The 13,326-nt window shown below is 49.0% G+C and overlaps 1 protein-coding gene across 1 annotated transcript in view; it reads right to left on the reverse strand.

Moving 5' to 3' along the window:
• Positions 1–13,326, reverse strand: part of atp10a (ATPase phospholipid transporting 10A) — a 187,436-nt gene that overhangs the window by 110,581 nt on the left and 63,529 nt on the right. Inside the window, exon 2 of the mRNA XM_078222415.1 lies at positions 3,680–3,884. Within this exon, the coding sequence (XP_078078541.1) occupies positions 3,680–3,884 (205 nt within the window). The remainder of the gene's footprint in view (positions 1–3,679; positions 3,885–13,326) is intronic.

Below are 13,326 nucleotides of genomic sequence, written 5' to 3' on the forward strand. Positions count from 1 at the left end.
TGCCAACAACATTTTGGTCTCAACATTAATCTAATAAATTTCCTTCAGCACCATCATCTATCACCCAAATCTGAAACACAATCCAAATTGATGGAATGGCTATCCTTGATTGGGAACAAAGAACAAAGAAAATTACAGAACAGGAACAGGCCCTTCGGCCCTCCAAGCCTGCACCGACCGTGCTGCCCGACTTAACTAAAACCCCCTTCCCTTCTGGGGACCATATCCCTCTATTCCCATCCTATTCATGTCAAGACGCCCCTTAATAGTCACTATCGTATCTGCTTCCACTACCGCCCCCGACTGAGTTTCAGTCACCCGCCACCCTGTGTAAAAAAAACTTGCCTCGTACATCTCCTTTAAACCTTGCCCCTCGCACCTTAAACCTATGACCTCTAGTAATTAGCTCTTCCACCCTGGGAAAAAGCTTCTGACTATCCACTCTGTCCATGCCCCTGAATCTTGTAGACGTCTATCAGGTCGCCCCTCAACCTCCGTCGTTCCAGTGAGAGAACAAACCAAGTTTCTCCAACCTCTCTTCATAGCGAATGCCCTCCATACCAGGCAACATCCTGAACAAAGTGTTTGGATATGGAAAATGGACCTTCTTAATCCAGGATCTGTGACCACAGAGTCAAAGTGGCTCAAATACTATTAACTAGCAAACTTATAGACTAATGAGCAAGAAAAGGTTGCTTTTTATTGAGGTCACAAGAAAGGATTTGTGCGTTAGAAAATTCCGGCAAATGCTGACGTACCTGAATAACATCCGATCTAAAAGAAATGGAATTACGTATTCTTGGGTGGTTGGGTTTTAATCCACTGAGATGAATTTCGGGGAAACCAAATAAAAAAGGCAAAACTAGAACTCGGGTGATGTTCAGTCAACATTGAGAATAAGTGGCAATGGCTCTGAGAACCAACCATTCTTTCCAATCAAAAGCTGACACCAAGAGTATCTACCAATTTCTTTATTCGTTCAGGGGACGTGGGCATCACTGGCTGGGCCAGCATTTATTGCCCAGCCCCAATTGCCCAGAGTGGCTTGCTATGCCACCTCCGAGTCAACCACATTGCTGTGGGTCTGAATTCACATGTAGGCCAGACCGGGTAAGGACAGCAGATTTCCTTCCCTAAAGCACAGTAGTAAGCGAGATGTGTTTTTATGACAAACAACAATGGTTTCATGGTCATTCAGGTTTTTATCCAATTTAAATTTCACCATTGGCTGTGGTGGGATTCGAACCCGGGTATCCAGGGCATTACCCTGGGTCACTGGATTACAAGTCCAGCGCCAATACCACTAAGCCACCATCTTCTCACAAAACGGGTGGGCTGTGTTGTCTGAAGAAACAAGGAACAACTCCGGCTGAAATCCAAGGAAGACCAGTGATAGTCATCCCCATTAAGTTTGTACGGTGATATGAAGGGGGAACGGAATAAGTTGTCAACTGCCAGACTGCCAAAAGCAGAAATCTGGCCACGAAAGTCTCAGCAAAATGTTGTACTGATCTGCCAGACATAACTTATTTTTACTCTTCTTCAATTGCTATCTGACAGCCCTACAGTCTCCATCACAGGTGGGGCAGACAGTGGGTTTAGTCCCCCCAGCGAATGGAACAAAGAAAATTACAGCACAGGAACAGGCCCTTCAGCCCTCCAAGCCTGCACTGACCATGCTGCCCGACTGAACTAAAACTCCTTACCCTGCCGGGGACCATATCTGTCCATTCCCATCCCATTCATGTATTTGTCAAGACATCCCTTAAAAGTCACTATCGTATCTGCCTCCACCACCTCCCCTGGCAGCGAGTTCCGGGCATCCACTGCCCTCCGTGTAAAAAACTTGCCTCGTACATCTCCTTTAAACCTTACCCCTCGCACCTTAAACCTGTGCCCCTTAGTAATTGACTCTTCCACCCTGGGAAAAAGCTTCTGACTATCTACTCTGTCCATGCCCCTCACAATCTTGTCGACTTCTACCAGGTCGCCCCTCAACCTCCGTTGTTCCAGTGAGAACAAACCAAGTTTCTCCAACCTCTCCGTATAGCTAATGCCCTCCATACCAAGCCATTTCCCTCCATAATAGATGAGGAAATCTTCTAGACAAAAGCATAGAAAGTTTCTGGATATAGCTGCTGCAAACTGCCAGCACAGGCAAGATTCCTCCCGTGCTGTGTGATGTTTCAACCAAAGGAGGTTTCCAAGGATGAGGCTCTGTATGGGAAAAGAGATTAAACCAGAAAGGGAAGATCTTAAGGACTTAATTTGGAGAGTTGCCTCAAGGTTGCCAATGTCGAAATCCATTGGGTGGAGTTTTGCCACCTCACCCGAGGCTCGTAAGATTCCACCCGAGGCCAACAGGGAATGCCGTTCTGCGAACCTCGCCCACCTCGACTCCAGGGCGGGTGTGCCGGTAAAATTCCGGCCATTGATTTCAAGGGTTATTTAGCTTTGATATTTATCCTATGGTTGGAATTTTCCCACCTCCCCCAGCGGTATCTTTCAGACCCACTGATGTCTACAGTGTTTTGTATGCCCTGTCCACCCAGCCCCCAGGAGGTGATGGCCTCGTGGTATTATCACTACACTGTTAATCCAGAAACTCAGCTAATAGTCTGGGGGACCCGGGTTCAAATCCCACCACGGCGGGATGTGGAATTTGAATTCCATTAAAAAAAAAACCAGGAATTAAGAATCTATTGATGACCGTGAAACCATTGTCGATCGTCGGAAAAAGCCATCTGGTTCACTAATACCCTTTAGGGAAGGGATTCTGCCATCCTCACCTGGTCTGGCCTACATGTGATGTGACTCCAGACCCACAGCAATGTGGTTGACTCTCAACTGCCCACGGGCAACTAGGGATGGGCAATAAATGCTGGTCAGCCAGCGACGCCCATGTCCCACGAATGAATAAAAAATAAACCCACCATGGTGGGGAGGGTCGCCTCCAGCCCATTGGCAGAAAGCTCTGGAATTACTGTCCTGTGCATCTGACACTTTATGATTCACATTACCACTCAGTGCGAGGGGTTCTGCCATCTGACTGCGGCAGTTTTGCTGACGGATCCTGGTGACTGTGCTTTCCGATTTCAGATTCTGCCTCACTGGCTGTGCATACTTCTAGCATGGGGCACGGTGGCACAGTGGTTAGCACTGCTACTTCACAATGCCAGGGATCCAGGTTCGATTCCTGGCTTGGGTCACTGCCTGTGTGGAGTTTGCACGTTCTCCTGTGTCTGCGTGGGTTTCCTCCGGGTGCTCCGGTTTCCTCCCACATTCTGAAAGACGTGCTGGTTAGGTGTATTGACCTGAACAGGTGCCGGACTGTGGCGACTAGGGGAATTTCACAGTAACTTCATTGCAGTGTTAATGTAAGCCTTACTTGTGACTAATAAATAAACTTTACTTTACTTTTCCTGAGGTTGACTCCAGCTTTCTGACATTCACTTGTGTTTTTTTTTAGATAAACAACACATTGTCACAAAGCAAGACATGTCCACTGTCATTATGATGAACCACTTCGAGGGAGTGGGGGCAGTGCTGTGGGAGACAAGCTGGGGAGTGGGATTGACTGGCGTGCATCTGCAAACAGCCAGCACAGGCACGATGGGCAGAGTGGCCACCCTGCACCTCCTACGCCAAGGGCTGTTCAAGCTGTTTGAAAATCGCTTACCAGTTCAGTGAAACCCTTGGTAACCTGCCGCTGCTTGAGGTTGGTCTCTCCATCCAGGTTGGCAGTCTCGATGTGGCAAAGTCCATCAGGATCACTGGAGTACAGCAGCAGGATATCAGCTGGAATTATTTCATTGCATCGCAGGCGAACAAAGTCCCCGACTTGAACTTCTTTCCAGTATTTTTCCACATACTTTTTCTCATTCCTTGGAAAAAAAAACGGAATGAAACACAGCAGTCAGTCAACTAAATGCGGTAAGCCTGCATGCATTTTTTAGAAGTGCTTAAAATGGTTTTTTTTAGTTCATTCATGGGATGTTGGCATCACTAGCCAGACCAGCATTTATTGCCCATTCCCAATTGCCCTTGAAAAGGTGGTGGTGAGCTGCCTTCTTAAACCACTGCAGTGTAGGTACACCCATAGTGCTGTTAGTGAGGGAGTCCCAGGGACAGTTACGATTACATAGAAAGACAGAAACTAGGCACAGGAGCAGGCCATTCGGCCCTTCGAGTCTGCTCCGCCATTCAATACGATCATGGTTGATTCTCAATTTCAATGCCATATTCCCGCTTTCTCTCCATACCTTCTGATATTATTAAAATCTAAAAAAAGAATCTCTTTCTCGAACACATTCAGTAATTTTGCCTCCACAGCCGTTCTTGTGTAGAGAATTCCACAGGTCCACTAGCCTTTGAGTGAAGAAATTCTTCCACATCTCAGACCTAAATGGTCTGCCCCATATCGTAGAATCCCTACAGTGCAGAAGGAGGCCATTTGGCCCACTAATCCACCTAACCTACACATCGTGGGATACTAAGGAGCAATTTAGCATGGCCAATCCATCCAACCTGCATATCTTTGGAGCGTGGGAAGAAACTGGAGCATCCGGAGGAAACCCACATAGACATGGGGAGAATGTGCAAATTCCACTCAGACAGTCACCCAAGGCTGGAATTGAACCCAGGTCCATGGCACCAAGGTCGCAGTGATAATCACTGTGCCACCATGATGCCCAACCTATCCCCGGTTCCAGATTCCCCAACCAGGAAAAACGTCCTCCCTGAATCTGGCCGTGCAGCTCTGTTAGAATTTTGTATGTTTCAGACAGATCTCTCCTCATCCTTCTATACTCTAGTGAATACAGGCCCAGTCAAACCAATCCCTTTCCTCATAGGACAGTCCCACCAATCCCAGTTTTGCTGCACTCCCTCTACGGCAATAATATCCTTTCATAGGTAGGGAGACCAAAACTACACACAGTAATCCTGTTGTTAGTTATGATATTATTCCAAATTGTCTTCTTTGATTTGAAATAATGTTCTGCAATTTTAAATGCGCATTTGAATTAAGTTGACAAAAAGCTCTGTCCTCATTGGTGGCTGGGATTCTTCGGTGCCGCTGAAATTAAATTGAGTTTTGGAATTTTCCCAAATTCTCCGTTCCCACTTGCAGCAGGGACGAATTCGGAGAATCCTGCCCAATGTGTTAAGAAGTCGGGACTGGAAAACCCCGCCGAAAGTTGATGGATGTTTGGCCACTCTCCAAATGTTCCAGTCCCACCCGCCTGCACCGATTCCCACCACCAGGCAGAACCCGGGAAGCCCAGGCAGTGTTTAGAAATAGGAGATAGGGAGATTTCATATGGCTGGATTTTAAGTTTATTGATGAGTGCCAATATGAAGTTCCTGTGAAAATCCCCTGGTCGCCACCCTCCGGCGCCTGTTCGGGTACACCGAGGGAGAATTTAGCATGGCCAATGCACCGAACCAGCATGTCTTTCGGACTGTGGGAGGAAACCGGAACACCCAGAGGAATTCCACGCAGACATGGGGAGAAAGTGCAAACTCCACACAGAGGGTGACCCAAGCCGGTTCGAACCCGGGTCCCTGGTGCTGTGAGGCAGCAGTGCTAACCACTGTGCCACCATGCCACCCTACTGAATGGTATAGTGTTAATAATAAAGAGTGCAACTTCTCTCTCAATCACACACTGAATGCTACACACCAGACCTATCACTCTTTTGGAAGGGCTACAATTAATTTTGCTATTTCATGGAAAGAAGTTATTTGCGGGAAGACAAATACATGGTTAACCCATCTAGTGGAAAGATCAGTTAACATTCACCAAGTCCCAATTAAAGAGTTTAAACATAATGCAGGGAACACCGAGTGCCTCTGTTTATTTGTCTACGCGAACATCGATGTGACCATGTGAATTAACTCAACTGTAGTTAACCAGTCCAGTTATACCAATTACATCTAGTCTCAAAGTCTGTTGCACATGCTGCCACGTCAGTTCTCCCTTGCTGCTGCCAGCAAAACATGTAATATGATGAAAGGCAGCCAGCTACTGCATCGCAGCCAGAACAGCCGCTCCCTCGGCTCAGACAGCACCATGTGTGTGTTCCACGGAGAATGATAAGGAGGTGCATTCATGAGGAGCCTGGACACAAATCACAGCTCTATTCGGTCCTGAAAAGGGCAGATTGCAAGAAGCTGTTTCGAGAATCTTTCCCCATTTCATCGCCAAAAAGAGAGCTCAAAATAAACCGTGGTGTGGGGGGAAAGGGAGGGAGGGAAAGGGGGCGGGGCGAGAGAGAGAGAGGGGAAAGGCGGCGGGGTGAGAAAGGGGAAGGCGGCAGAGGGAGGGGGAGACCGGCGGGAGGGGGAGGGGGAGACCGGCGGGAGGGGGAGGGGGAGACCGGCGGGAGGGGGAGGGGGAGACCGGCGGGAGGGGGAGGGGGAGACCGGCGGGAGGGGGAGGGGGAGACCGGCGGGAGGGGGAGGGGGAGACCGGCGGGAGGGGGAGGGGGAGACCGGCGGGAGGGGGAGGGGGAGACCGGCGGGAGGGGGAGGGGGAGACCGGCGGGAGGGGGAGGGGGAGACCGGCGGGAGGGGGAGGGGGAGACCGGCGTGAGGGGGAGGGGGAGACCGGCGTGAGGGGGAGGGGGAGACCGGCGGGAGGGGGAGGGGGTGACCGGCGGGAGGGGGAGGGGGAGACCGGCGGGAGGGGGAGGGGGAGACCGGCGGGAGGGGGAGGGGGAGACCGGCGGGAGGGGGAGGGGGAGACCGGCGGGAGGGGGAGGGGGAGACCGGCGGGAGGGGGAGGGGAGACCGGCGGGAGGGGGAGGGGGAGACCGGCGGGAGGGGGAGGGGGAGACCGGCGGGAGGGGGAGGGGGAGACCGGCGGGAGGGGGAGACCGGCGGGAGGGGGAGGGGGAAATAGCGACGCACACCTCAATGTCCTAGAGCATTCAGAAGCAGTTGGTTACTTTAAACTATAGAACCGGCTCTTCCGTTTTCCTGAATGTTGGCCCCACATGCAATCCCGAACGAAACTCAATCCCCCCTGTACAACCTCAGGAAGAATGAAGCCATTTTCTAGTTGCTGTCACAAACTCTCCGGTCTCCAGCTCAGGTTCACAAACTCGCAATCCTATTTGACCCTGAACAAAGTCTCCGAACCCGTATCCACTCAGCCAGAGTGAGTGAGTGCCTATTCCACCTCTGTACCACACCCGCGCCCAACCTAACCCCCATTTCTACCCAACTGCTGTGAAAACCTGGATTCATGCTTTAGCCATTTCTAAACTCCACTATTCCAACATTCTTCCAGTCAGCCTCCCTGTGCCCACCACAGAAACTTACAGCATCGCAGGAGGCATTCAGTCTAACCCCACTCTCTGCCTCTTGGTCCATTACTTTGTCTGTTGAGGCACTTCAAGTTCATACACAAGTACTTTAGAATTGTTCTGAGGGTTACTAACTCTGTAAAACATTGGTTCATCCAAACATCTGGAGCCTGTCTGGTATTCCATCATGTTATCCTTTCCCATCGTCTCTCTGTTGATCTGCGTTGTCTTGCAATCATCAAACATCTCAGATCAAGAATTCCCATCCTCATCTTTTCAATCCCTTCCCTTTGTGATGTCTTCAAGCAGTATTACAGCCATCACCATGAATGCCCACTCCCACCCCAAATCAAGGTGCAGCCTCAATTTAACATGTCTTCCAAAATACAGCATCGCCAGCAGAATGGCACTCCCTCAGCCACCTCCAACAGGGTGGCACTCCCTCAGCCACCTCCAACAGGGTGGCACTCCCTCTGCCATCAGTGTACTGAAGTGCCCAGTCTAGCCTATGAGCTTATGACACTGAAGAGGTGCTTGAATCCATGACCTTCGGACTCAGACGGAAATGTGCTATCAGAGTCAAGTCTAACACCTAAAAGACAAAGGTCATCGATCTGAAATGTTGGGTGGGATTTTCCGGCCGTCCACACCAGCGGGATTCTCTGGTCCCGCTGTAGTGATTGGAGATTTGGCTGAGTGCCAAATTCTGTGTCCTCACCGGCAGCGGTGGCTGGGCGTGAATGGCCGTTAATGGAGCTTCTCCCTCCTCACTTGCTCCCTGACCTGCTGAGTGCTTCCAGCAGTTTCAGTTTTTATTTCAGATGTCCATTATTGATGACACTTTGCCATTGGATAAGTACTGATGAAGTGTAGTTAACTGTTGGAATGTAAGAAACATGGCAGCTAATTTGTACACCAAGTCCCACAAGTAAGCTTACATTAGCACTGCAATGAAGTTACTGTGAAAATTCCCTAGTCGCCACACCCCGGCGCCTGTTCGGGTACATTGAGGGAGAATTTAGCATGGCCAATCCACCTAACCAGCATGTCTTTCGGACTGTGGGAAACCGGAGCACCCGGAGGAAACCCACAAAGGCAAGGGGAGAACGTGCAGACTCCGCACAGACAGTGACCCAAGTCAGGAATTGAACCCGGGTCCCTGGCACTGTGAGGCGGCAGTGCTAACCACTGTGCCACCAGACTACCCCACGCATTTGAATTCCGCCACGGTAGATGGCGGAATTTGAATTCAATAAAAAATATCTGGAATTAAGAATCTACTGATGACCATGAAACCATTGTCAATTGTTGGAAAAACCCATCTGATTCACTAATGTCCTTTAAGGAAGGAAATTTGCTGTCCTTACCCGGTCTGGCTTGCACGGGACTCCAGAACCACAGCAACCTGGTTGACTCTCAACTGCCCTTGGGCAACTAGGGATGGCCAGCGACACCCATGTCCGATAAATGAATTTTTGAAAGTGCTTGGCTGAATTTGGCCCTTCCCGTTGGGTGGGATGGCGACCCTGCCCCAAGCCCATGGTGGGTACTCAGCAGCGCAACTGGTGAACAACGCAAAACGCTGCTGAGATTGGCCAAAGGTGAGTGCCTCTGCTTCCGGAAAGCACATCATGGGGTTGGAAAGTCCCACCTACCTTTTGGATGATGAAGTCCTCTTTTCCCTCTGAGCAAACAATCATATGGTACTATTCAGAGAAGTGCAGGAAGGGTGTCCCAGTCAATATGTATCCCTCAACCAAAACCACTCAAAGTGAACCACTCATTGTTGTGTTGCGTGCGGTAGTCTGGTGGCACAGTGGTTAGTACAGGGGTATGGCGACTAGGGGATTTTCACAGTAACTTCATTGCTTTGTTAATGTAAGCCTACTTGTGATACTAATAAATAATTTTTAAAAAAAAAATTGTTGCACTTCCTCAGGACCAAGCTGCTACCAGTCTCGATTTCTACACTCAAACCCTTCGGGGTGGGACTTGAACCCACAACCTTCTGACTCGGAAGTGAATTTCATAGAATCCCAACAGTACAGAAAGAGGCCATTCGGCCCATCGAGTCTGCACTGACCACAATCCCACCCAGGCCCTACCCCCATATCCCTACATATTTACCCACTAATCCCACTAACCTACGCATCTCAGGACACTAAGGGCAATTTTTAGCATGGCCAATCAACCTAACCCGCACATCTTTGGACTGTGGGAGGAAACTGGAGCACCCGGAGGAAACCCACGCAGACACAGGGAGAACGTGCAAACTCCACACAGGCAGTGACCCAAGCCGGGAATCGAACCCAGGTCCCTGGAGCTGTGAAGCAGCAGTGCTAACCACTGTGCTACCGTGCCGCCCACCGAGCCACAGCTAGCACCGCACACATTATACTTCCTTGGCTTCACAGTGGCTTCAATAGATCCATTACAGCCTGCAGTTAATCGCTGACTTGTGTTTAAAGATTAAAAAGTGATCCCAAGCTCGACGGGCCTTTAAATATTTGTCAAAGAGATGATAGTCTTTGCTTTTGGCACACACTGTTCTCTAAGCTGAGTAGCGAAGCCAAACTTCTAACAGTTTTTATTGCTTCTTGTTTCAAACGTCTCAAAGCAATTGAGTTAGAAAGTTAGTTACTCTGAATTGTCCGAACTTATCTAGGCAAACATGGGTTTTAAAGAAAAATGGCGGGATACACATTGTTCATATTTGCAAACCCATCTGGTTCACTGATGTGCTTTAGGGAAGGACATCTGTCATCCCTTACCTGGTCTGGCCTACATGTGACTCCAGAACAACAGCAAAGTGGTAGGCTTTCAACTGCCCTCAGGCAATTAGGGATGGGCAATAAACGATGCCCATGTCCCACGAATGAATAAAAAACAAACATATTAAAGTATGGCTCCACATGTGTTATGACTGAAAGTCACAATAACTTCTGAAGGATGTTGGGTATTTTCCACCAGAGACAGCTAATATTTATATAGGGCCTTGAACATCATTAAAGGTCCCGCTCAACAGGGACAGCACAGTGGTTAGCACTGCTACCTCACAGCGCCAGGGACCCGGGTTCGATTCCGGCCTAGGGGTCACTGTGTGGAGTTTGCACATTCTCCCCATGTCTGCGCGGGTTTCCTCTGGATGCTCCAGTTTCCTCCCACAGTGCAAAGATGTGCAGGTTAGGTTGATTGACCATGTTACATTAGTGTCTGGGTAAATTAGCAGGCCATACACGTGGGATAGGGCATGGGTGGGATTGTTGTCGGTGCAGGCTCAATGGGCTGAATAGCCTCCTTCTGCACTGGGGATTCTATGATTCTATGAAAATGCCACCAAACCACATAAGGGGGCATTCGGTCAAGTGTCTAAAAGCTTGGGCAAAGAGATAGGTGTTAAGCAGTGCCCCAAAGGAGGAAAGTAGAGAGGCAGAACGGCGTATGGAGGATGTTCTAGAGCCTGGTCAACGGAAAGCATGGCCAATGGTGAAGTAAACTGGGAATTTGATTTGATTTATTGTCACATGTATTAACATACAGTGAAAAGTATTGTTCCTTGTGCTATACAAAGCATACCATTCATAGAGAAGGAAACGAGAGAGTGCAGTATGTTGTGTTACAGTCACAGTTAGGGTGTAGAGAAAGATCAACTTAGTGCGAGGTTGGTCCATTCAAAAGGTTGACGGCAGCAGGGAAGAAGCTGTTCTCGAGTCGGTTGGTACGTGACCTCAGACTTTTGTATCTTTTTCCCGATGGAAGGAGGTGGAAGAGAGAATGTCTGGGGTGCGTGGGATCCTTGATTATGCTGCCTGCTTTGCCGAGGCAGCGGGAAGTGTAGACAGAGTCAATGGATGGGAGGCTGGTTTGCGTGATGGATTGGGCTACATTCATGGCCTCTTGTAGTTCCTTGCGGTCTTGGGCAGAGCAGGAGCCATACCAAGCTGTGATGCAACCAGAAAGAATGCTTTCAATGGTGCAACTGTAAAAGTTGGTGAGAGTTGTAGCTGACATGCCAAATTTCCTTAGCCTTCTGAGAAAGTAGAGACGTTGGTGGGCTTTCTTAACTATAGTGTCGGCATGGGGGGGAATGCAAAAAGGACCAGTATTAGGGGGGAGGGGCAAAGACCTGGGAGGGTTGTGGGGCTGGAGGAGATTACAGAGATCAGAGTGGGCAAGGCATTTGAAAACAAGGATGAGGATCTTAAAACCAAGATGCTGTTTGCCTGGGAGTCGATGTCGGCCAGCGAGCCAAGGGGCAACAAAAATGGAGAAGGTTCATTGGGGAAGGGACTGAACACATCAAAAGACATCGTTGGGAGCACACAGGGAGGTAGTCGAAGCCTCAGAGCGAACGCGCAGGTCTCCAAATACCTCATCAGCTCCACCCTTCAATCACCACCTGCCCTACATGTGACACAATCTGCACAGATCATGCATTGGATTCCCCAGCCATCTCAAAACCCTCAAACCCTGAGCATGTCTTCCTCAATCCCGGGGCACTGACTGTCAAAGTGGAGAAGGACCAGGAGGATGTGACTTGCTGCTGGATAAGATATGGGCAGCAGAGTTTTTAATGACCCCAAGTTTACCAGGGTAGAATGGGGGAGAACAGTCAGGGGTACATTAGAATAGTCAAGGATGGGTGAAAATTATGTATGAAAAACATGAACTTCACAAACAAATACTCCATCAAGCAGCAGAGTCCAGACAGAGCAGGAAAGATAAAAATTATCTTTGTACTTTTAAGTCATTTCAATAAACATCACGACATCCTGAATATTAAGATCTTCAAAATTGAAATAAAAAATTTGCTGTGGCAAATAAGAGTAACATGTCTATAAAATCACAGGTCCCCTTCCTCATTAAGCACTGTGGCTTTCAAATCTACAAAACTGTTACAAGACTAAGAGATGCTCTGTAAACCACAGCAGTCTCTCAATGTTAAGACATACAACTACACATAAGCAGTCCTGTGACACTGAATGTATTGAATAGAAACGATTGAGTAAATGGAACACTTTGCCCGTCATGAGGTTGTGCCGTTATTACAACATTACGCAAGTCATGGTGCGCTGAGTAACAATTTTCCACAGTACCACTCCGAGATGAACTGAACACTGCTGTAAAATGAAGCAAGGCAAATCATAGATTCCCTACAGCCCACCCAACCTACATCGACAACAATGCCACCCAGGCCTTATCCCCGTAATCCCACATATTACCCTGCTAATCCCCCTGACACTAAGGGATAATTAGTATGGTCCAATCCACCTAACTCACACATCTACGGAGTGTGGGTGGAAACTGGAGCACCCGGAGGAAACCCATGCAGACGCGGGGAAAACGTGCAAACTCCACACAGACAGTGCCCGAGACGGGAATTGAACCCGGGTCCCTGGCGCTGTGAGACAGCAGTGCTAAACACTGTGCTTTCCTGATGTATAGCCCCATTTCTTTACACAGCCGTTCCCCCCTTTTCCCTTCTCCTACTGAATAGTACTGGATTCTGCAGTGAACTGACAACTGTTTTTTTTTAATAAAGTGTATTTCTATTCGCAGGGTTACAAAGTCAATGAGCAGAGTGAACAGGACAAGCCCCTACTACATTCCTTGCTTGTTCCAAAAACCAAATTCAAACTCAAAATTATTCCAATTCATGGTTCCCACAACAGGGACAGACTAGATCCAAGCTGACTAGAATTACATCGAATCATCTTAGAAACCCTACAGTGCAGAAGGAGGCCATTTGGCCCATCGAGCCTGCACTGACAACAATCCCACCCAGGCCCTATCCCCGTAACCCCACGTATTTACCCTGCTAATCCCCCTGACACCAAGGGGCAACTTAACATGGCCAATCTATCTATTCAGCACAGCTTTAATGTGTGGGAGGAAACCGGAGCACCTGGAGGAAACCCACGCAGACACGGGGAGAATGTGTAAACTCCACACAGGCAGTCACCCAAGGCTGGACTTGAGCCCGGGTCCCCGGCGCTGTGAGGCAGCAGTGCTAACC

The sequence above is a fragment of the Mustelus asterias genome, chromosome 10 (genome assembly GCF_964213995.1).
Source record: "Mustelus asterias chromosome 10, sMusAst1.hap1.1, whole genome shotgun sequence".
In the NCBI taxonomy this organism is placed as follows: Eukaryota; Metazoa; Chordata; class Chondrichthyes; order Carcharhiniformes; family Triakidae; genus Mustelus; species Mustelus asterias.